Raw genomic sequence first — 8,689 nt, 5'->3', positions numbered from 1 at the left:
TGAGTTGAAACGTTGCTTACTCACTCATGAGTGGTAAGCATGTAGCCGTGGTGAATCGAGTTGCAAAAAGAGTAAATACATGAGTTGAAACGAAAATGTGCGAGTGAGTTGAACGAAAATGTGCAATTTTTTATTCTATTTTTTACTTAAAGCATTATTTGAGTGAAAAGAAACTTATTGCAACCAATTGGCATTAAAATAAATCCATTTAATTTTTTTTGCTAAATTGCTCAAAAAAATGGCAAGGGGTATCCCTTATGAAATTTTCGAGTTGAAAATTATTTTTAAATTTTTTTCTGATTTTTTATCCTTTTTTTAATTTAAAGTATTATTTGAGTGAAAAGAAACTTATTGCAACAAATTCGCATTAAAATATATCAATTTTTTAAATTTTGCTGAATTGCTCAAAAATGAGGAAAATTTTACATTTTCTCAAACAGGGTATGGAACTTGGTTCCTCGAATATCTTCTGGCACAGACATCTGAGGGCAAGGTCGTCCAAGAAGAAAATGTAGCCATTGGTGCCATCTATCGACCACAGGTAAAAGATTGGCGATCCGTTGGTTACCGCCCGAGTTATAGGCAAAAGATGTTGCAAAAATGAGGAAAATTTTACATATTCTCAAACAGGGTATGGAACATGGTTCCTCGAATAACTTCTGGCACAGACATCTGAGGGCAAGGTCGTCCAAGAAGAAAATGTAGCCATTGGTGCCATCTATCGACCACAGGTTAAGATTGGCGATCCATTGGACACTGACCGAGTTACATGCAAAAGTTGGTGAAAAAATGAGGAAAATTTTACATATTCTCAAACAGGGTATGGAACATGGTTCCTCGAATAACTTCTGGCACAGACATCTGAGGGCAAGGTCGTCCAAGAAGAAAATGTAGCCATTGGTGCCATCTATCGACCACAGGTAAAAGATTGGCGATCCGTTGGATACTGACTGAGTTATAGGCAAAACTTGGTGCAAAAATGAGGAAAATTTTACATTTTCTCAAACAGGGTATGGAACTTGGTTTCTCGAATAACTTCTGGCACAGACATCTGAGGGCATGGCCGTCCAAGAAGAAAATGTAGCCATTGGTGCCATCTATCGACCACAGGTTAAAGATTGGCGATCCGTTGGATACCGAGCGACTTATAGCCAAAACTTGGCGCAAAAATGAGCCTTATGAAATTTTCTAATTTTTATTTTTTTTTATTTTTTGTTAAATTTTTGTTTTTTTTTTATTTAAAGCATTATTTTAAGTGAAAAGAAACTTATTTCAACCAATTGGCATTAAAAAAAATCAATTTAATTTTTTTTGCAAAATTTCTCAAAAAAATGGCAAGGGGTAAGCCTTATGAAATTTTCGAGTGGAAATTTTTTTTCTGATTTTTTATTCGTTTTTTTATTTAAAGCATTATTTGAATAAAAAGAAACTTATTGCAACCAATTCGCATCAAAATAAATCAATTTATAAAATTTTGCTAAATTACTCAAAAAAAACTAAGGCCATTTTGTCGGGTTTTTTAAGACTCCGAAATGAGTCGTTAAACGAGCTGACTCCTAATAACGACTCAATCACTCTGAGTTGATTCACTGAAAAAAGTTTTTATTCTCATCTCTAGTTTGTGTTCGATGCCCGCGCAAAACATAAAACGTGAGCTCTAACGCAAGAAAACATGACTGAGTTACCCGTTAGAACCGTTAACGGTAGCTCACCGCAAGCAATCAAAACCGGCGATTTCTTTCGAACCATCGTTGAGTTGAAGAACTAATAATGCCATTTTGGAGCTTTTAATTTTTTCTTACCGTTTTGTTTATTTCTAATTTTAACGTTATCAACAGTCTAGGAAAAAGTACCTAATTAATCAGGCAAATGTGTGCAAAACGTTTCACATCAGTACCAAAACTTTATGCTTATATTGAAATTCGTCCTTTACTGTTTTGTTTTCAACATACGGAGAAACAAAGTCAACACGAAACAGAACTAAAGCCGCTCAATTTTGTACACTCTATCCCGCGCCTATTCAAATCCCATTACATTTCCTATTTCATGCAAGTATAGTCTACTGTTAACCAACAGGAAAAGCGAATCTTCCCCTTTATCGTACGCGCGAACATTATTTCCTGTTCCTTAATTCTCACAACGTTGGTTTGCGCTTGGTTCCAAAAGCGTTTGGAGCATGTTTTAGTCGAGCCTGCTAGACTCGCTAACCACTAACCGATGCCATATCTTCGACATCTGGAGTGAAAGAAAGATTTACGAAACATTTCCAACGGTTAGTATGGCTATGAACGGATGGTAACGATCGGTGATGATCGGCACTACTGTGCGCAGGCTTTACCTTCTGATGGTGCTGTTGCTCCTCGTGCCCGTACGCAAGCAATATCGAAGGCAACGATTGCAGATAGCGTTCCGCTAGTGCCGTCTCGACCTGGGCACAGCTGAATGCGAACGCCGAACGGCGCGCGAGATGAGTTAAATCGGAAGCATCATGTTGCTGTAAACAAGGCAGCGTAAGAATGTCGCGTGTGAATTCTTAACTTCAAACTACTTTCACATTCTACTTACGGTTGTTGTAACACTTTGATTGTGGTTAGGCGCTTTTGTTTTAGTGCGAACACTTGCAGCAATACCTCCGGCGGATTTTGCCAAAGCTCGATGCTGATCCGCAAGGATGCTTTTTTCGATCCGTTCACACAGTTCACTACAAAGTAACAAACAAAACGAACCATCTGATAAGTGAATCTGTTCCTTCGCCTCGCCTTCAGAACATTCGGGTTTTCGTCCTTACCTGTGCGCATGTAACACGTGCAGCAATACGTCCAACCGTTCCGTAACGGCTCGCTGCTGAACCTGTACATACCGTTCATACTGTTTGGCAATAAGTCGCTCGCCCGTGCACATATCCTCAAGTGTACCGTCCTCGGTAAATACATCACGCAACTCGTTGCTTTGCAAGATGCGATCAATTTCGGCACATTCCGCTGGTTGTCGCTGGGAATGACATAATCGTCGATCGAACAGTTGCTTTAACCGTCCCATGCTGTGCTGGACGCGTCGCAAACGTGTTCGTGCTTCGGCTAGCCAGTCGACGTCCGCATCGGGGAGCGTAGCGTCGGGACGGAGTCGAACTAGCTCGTCCATTTGCTTCTCGTACGCCACTCGCAACCGGTACTGATGATCGGTGGTGGTATCGCGCAGAAAGGTACTAACGATTGGGGAGTTGCCTAGCACGGGATGCAGCGACACGATGATAAGCCATGTCTGCAATCCTCGACGGCGTTCCTCGAGCAGCGAGTCCAGCATCAGCTGCTTCGGTGGCAGCGCTGGTAGGAGTCTGTAGGGTGTAGGGTGAAGAACGATTCGTTTCCGAAAATTATTATTTGATGCATCTTATTAGGTGTGGATGGACCTTACTTTAATGCTAATCTCCATTATTCAAATTCTCCCTCTTTAATAACCCCTCTTTTAGGACAACAATGCCTCATCAGGGAGAGAAAAAAACCCGAAGACCTTACTTGTTTATGGAGCAATACAACTAATCTGAATCGAACAATTAAAACTCAAGGATAAACCCGTTTGTAGAAGAACATTGTTGTGCCTCTAACCGTAATAATCATCCGGTATAATTAGCATCTAATGAGGGCTTTTTAGACATTAGCTCAATAGTTCTGCAACATCCAAGCGAAAACAAATTACATCTCTAAATGTTATTTTCTCAGTTCTGCATCTCACGGTGCACAGTGCTTTGTGCCATTAAATGACGTGAACGTTTGTATGCACGAGTTTACTAAGTGTAACCACTAAAACACGTCCGATTGCAACCGGCAATCAACGTGTGCTTCTAAAGTTCCTCTCGACTCGACTGTAACCCGTGCCCTGTACGTGATCGATCGATGGAACACGTACACGCCGCGCATACGATCGGATGGCCGTATAGACTGCCCCACTCCCCCCCCCCCCCCCCCCCCCCCCCCGGGACGAGTATCTGCTTACCGATATGGATACTTTTCCGCCAGGTAGCGATGAAGTGTGACGAAATCCTTGTATCGCCGGCGCACTGTTTTCTCCATACCCTTCAGCTTGATCTACAAATGCAAGAGTAACATTACAGTGCGGTAAGACGTATACACGATCATTGGATGGATGAAAGCTGCCACCTACCTCGTACTCGGAATGCTTCAGAAAGAGTCCCTTCTTTTCCGGGACAATCTTAACACTGACATGGGATTCGTTTAGCTCCCGATCGGTTGTGTCATCACCTGTGAGAAAATGCATGAAAGGAACGGATTAAAGATCAAAATGAAGAAAAAAATACGTGTGTTGAGGCTAATCAAAACCACCTGCAGCTAGATAATCAAACGTATCCATTTCGTCTAATGGTTTGCCTTTATTGTATTAAACACAAATATCTAACAAGATCGCATTTTCGTTGTTGTTGATAACTCGCGCTTTGCAAGGCACAACAGAAATGGCGCGCTTCGCGTTGTTCTGGGTGATCATCCATAAACAACGTCACAGTAATATTGCAAATACTTATTAAAAAAATATTTTTTTACTGCTCTTTCTTTCTCTCACTCTCGTCTTTTTCGTAAAGAGTCTAGTCAAGTGAAGCTGGCCAGAAATTAAAGTAAAAGTTGTTCAGAAAAATAGCTAAAGCTCTCGACGATCGTTATAGTGTAATTGTGAACAACATAAAAGGACGTCCTTTTAAAGCGATTTAAATTACTCAACGATCAAGTTCGCGTGTATTTTACGGTCCAGTATAAGAAACATACAAAGCAATACGAACAACATTATCCAATTTCTAGTAGGATTACGCACAATTTACGCACGATTCTGGATTCGTTCCAGAACAGCCACACACACGCGCTCTACGCTTCTCACGGTCTGTATGTCCGCCTTACCTCCATATCACATTCTCAAGGTTATCGCATGAACAGGAGACCCCCGGTCATGGGGAAACAGCATTCGCTCAACATCAGCATAATGTGTAGCGAAAAAAGGCAAATTTGCGCCATAGTCTTCCCCATTACAAACATTTGCTTATTTTGCGCTAATGTTTTCTGTTTTACGTTATCAAATTGACGATTTCATTCGAACATCTCTTTGATGCACCGTGGCACGGTAGCAAAAAAATACTAATCACTTGAATGTATTTCCAATTCGATTGCGGATAAGGAGAGTTAGGATGAACAACTTTCGATGTAACAAAAGTGCCTTTTGTTATCACACAAAATTTGTACTGCTGGAAAAATAAAAACATTAAAAATGAGGTCATCTGCATTCGTGAGCCTTCATATCCATCGGCACTTCCGTGCATTGTATTGATTGCATTGGGTTCTGCGTCACAAGGTCACTACTATTTTTTTAAAACCGCAACTGCTTTCGTTTTTTTTTTCTCTTAATCACATTTCGTGTTGGTATTCGTTGAATAAATGCAAAAAAACCACCCATATTTACCCAAAGCAGCATGACCTCTGCTAGCCGAGAACAGAAGAGTTGTAAAGGTGTACTTGAAACGCCACCTTTGCAAAAGGTTATTACTAAGGGGGGGCCACTAAAAAACAATTACTCCAACTTCAGGAACTAATGCAAATTCTTGTACTAGTCTTTTAACTTAATGTAACTGGAAAATAAAACAGAATCATTATCTTCTTTTTTCTTATTCTCGCCAACACTAATTAAAGCTCCGAAGTTCAGCATTCTTGCATGATACGACTTAAAAGACTACCGCAAGCTTCAGAACAAACCCATTAAACATGGCAGGCCAGTTCTTTAAATCTGATCATTAAAGGAAGGGGAATTCCCTTAAGCTCGAATGTCTTGCCTCCAGCAAAAAGCACAAAAAGCAAATTGAAGACTATGAGCTCCGACAAAACAAGTATCTTTTTTGATCATTCGCATCAATCTACGCCAACGATCACTCATCTCACCGTTTTGCCACACGGTTTTGTGCCACACAAATATCCACAAAACCCCAAACCTGTCTGGCATTCTAATTATTATCTTACGGACAGCTTAACCGTTGGGCGCATGCTAAATACTTCCGAAATTCGAAACCCCTTGCCCATGTCGTTGGAAACCTGTTTGCCGTTCGAGGTCAATCGAGGCTGGGTGTCTGTTTTTAGTACGTTCGCACAAAACCCGCGTGTATTGACGGGTATGTTGACAACGTTCCGGTACGCGAAGAAGGTCTACGCGTTGTTTACGTCCATTTCTTTATAATCGGTGTTGTGATACAGTCAGCTTCATTACGATATTAATGTATGGAAAGTGGCTCAATGGAGGGTTGCGAAAACACAATAAAAAACAAACCTCGTGCTGTCGGAAAACTGGAAATTATCGATCGTCGAAACATGTGTGCAAACAAACTGATCGAGGAGAAGATACAAACTAGAGTAGCAGAGAAACGTACGAACGTCGTAACGAAACATATCTTGAAGATTTGGGTTTCTAACTCAATGGTCATTGGGACGTACGGGGGTAACAAAACCCTATCACAAATATTGCCACCAGATCATGTGGCGTAAAATTATCGTCCCGTTTATTGGAGTGCAAGAAACAATTTACACCTTGCCACAATTTTTTAGCAAAAAGGGTGTAAATTGTGTGTTTTTTTAAAGCCAATCGGCAAACCCTATTGCTTATCAGTAAACGGAAGTATATGTCGATCACTGTTGCATCTTCCCATCCAAAATGTGTTTGTGTGTAACAATCCATCCATTTGTTACACATTCCACACAATTTTTATAAACATTCCTCAGTGTTTTCAATGAGATCTTAATCAGAATGCAATCGAATCGTTCTATTTGTGGCTTATCAAAAGCGTTTTGTTAATTATTTGCAAATAATCTAGTAGCCTTGCTACTCACCAACCGAAGCGATCGTCACGGAAATAGATGTCGTTGCTGACGACGATGATGATGATGATGACGATGGGCCTTGACCTGGGGAAAGTGGACCCTGCTGTAGAAACGTTTCCGGTGTAGTTTGCACCGGTAATGCAGGACCAGCGGAATTCAACCGATTGGACGGTGGCTGCAGAAAATTCGCACCGGCCGTCACGTCCGATGGATCGATCGAATTATTGCTACCACTGACGGTGATTGTGGCAGTCGTGATGTACGCAAAGGAGGTCCTTTCAGCTACCTCCTCGTCCGGACCAGAATCGGAATCGTCCGTACAGTCGGAGAATGACGATGGATACGGCATGTCGGAAGAGGCAGCCGCCGATACGAACGTATCGCCGACCGAGGGAGACCTCGAGATGTCCGGAACCGTCCCATTCCAGGGATGCAGCAAACCACCACCACCACCACCACCATTCGCCGTACCGGAACCGTTGATAAACGTGCTATCGCCGACGAATGCATCGGGAAGATTGGACGATGATCCCGACACTTCTATCATAGCGATGGAGGCCGCTTCCGAGACGTCCGGTGACATCGTTCTAGATGTGGTGGTGGGCGATGCCTGTAAAGATGCTGCTGCTGCTGGCGTTGGCGGTTGCCGAAAATTACCCTCAATCACTACGGGCATACTTTCGTACCTTTGCGAACCTTTCGGCAAAATTTGGAATTCCCTCTCCCTTTTTCACCCCTTTTTTGTTTAAAACACACAAAATCACACACCGTTTTCCACACAGCCAAACTGAACATGTATTGCAATTATTGCCACCACAAAGAAAGGAAATGCATTAGCCGTGAATAATTAACCGTATGTGCAGCTACTTCCCCTACCAAGGCACAGGACGTTTGAGAGACGCGCACCACAGCACCAAACACAATTGTTTCGATTTCCGTGGACAACTCTGGGGGATGATGCGATGATGTACGGGCAGAAAAATAGACACGCGCGCGCTTTTTCACAAAATCGTTTCTAGCCCGGCACTATTATATATCACGGATGCACCCCCAGAAATGGTCTCCGCTAGGCATGCACCGTCATGAGGTATTTTTTCCCTTACACAAACGGGCAATCGTTTGTTATTTAGAACGGGAGCAATCCCGATGCACCGCACAAATGTGCCTGATATCTCGCAACAACGAAGCACGCCGCAATGATGCGCACGAGACAAACACCAAACCCGCACGCTTGGAAGCGCTATGGTAAATAACAACCCCTAAAACGAGTGAATGCTCTCGGAGCTCGGTGTCGGGTGGTGTCGCGCGTGAGAGAGAGAGAACATTTTTCACCCCAATCGGATGTGTAAATATGAAACCGGATTTTGTATCAAGCCTTGCTTGCTTAGTAGCTGGGCATAAATTTGAGGTTTTCAATTCGATTCCATTGCGGTTTGAAGTAATTCGTTATTAATAATAATTAGGTTTATTAGTAATTCCTGCAATGAACATATTTGCAACAATATTAACCAAATTCCAAAGGTTTTTATTTAACAGTTAATTTATTTTTATAATTATATTTTTATTTTTATGATTTCAACACCTTGTGCAATAAAAAATTAAATGCCGATATAAAAACAGTACCGAGATGCATCTGTGATAATGGGTAAGCAAAATGTTCAATATACTTATATTTATAATATTACTATATTTTATATAATAACCGCCAAATCAAATAGCTATTTCTATTTGGGACGAAAAACGCCAACTGTCAAACTTTTGTACAAACAACCGACCACTGTTTGCTTGGGTACGCTTTGAGCGTGGCACGAAATAAGCGAACGAAC

At 41.7% G+C, this 8,689-nt stretch overlaps 1 protein-coding gene across 1 annotated transcript; it reads right to left on the bottom strand.

Moving 5' to 3' along the window:
- Nucleotides 1-1,538: 1,538 nt before the first annotated feature.
- LOC125768370 (sorting nexin-8-like) lies at nucleotides 1,539-8,139 on the bottom strand. Its single transcript, XM_049435926.1, has 7 exons — nucleotides 6,873-8,139; nucleotides 4,162-4,259; nucleotides 3,994-4,085; nucleotides 2,789-3,334; nucleotides 2,566-2,701; nucleotides 2,339-2,494; nucleotides 1,539-2,235 (listed from the first exon to the last, which is right to left on the bottom strand). The coding sequence occupies exons 1-7, from the start codon at nucleotides 7,537-7,539 to the stop codon at nucleotides 2,182-2,184; spliced, it is 1,749 nt and encodes a 582-aa protein (XP_049291883.1). The 5' UTR covers nucleotides 7,540-8,139; the 3' UTR covers nucleotides 1,539-2,181.
- Nucleotides 8,140-8,689: the final 550 nt, after the last annotated feature.

This window comes from Anopheles funestus, chromosome 3RL (assembly GCF_943734845.2).
Source record: "Anopheles funestus chromosome 3RL, idAnoFuneDA-416_04, whole genome shotgun sequence".
Lineage (NCBI taxonomy): Eukaryota > Metazoa > Arthropoda > Insecta > Diptera > Culicidae > Anopheles > Anopheles funestus.
Note: the sequence above shows the minus strand (reverse complement) of the source record. Positions and strands in the feature narration are given on the sequence as shown.

What these genes read in the sequence shown, in the direction of transcription:
- LOC125768370 (XM_049435926.1), bottom strand. Translation starts at nt 7,539, where the DNA reads ATGCCCGTAGTGATTGAGGGTAATTTTCGGCAACCGCCAACGCCAGCA. An exon ending in CACGTGTTACATGCGCACAG is followed by an intron (nt 2,702 to 2,788) that starts GTAAGGACGAAA and finishes GTTACTTTGTAG; the next exon opens with TGAACTGTGTGAACGGATCG. An exon ending in AGCAACAGCACCATCAGAAG is followed by an intron (nt 2,236 to 2,338) that starts GTAAAGCCTGCG and finishes CTTTCACTCCAG; the next exon opens with ATGTCGAAGATATGGCATCG.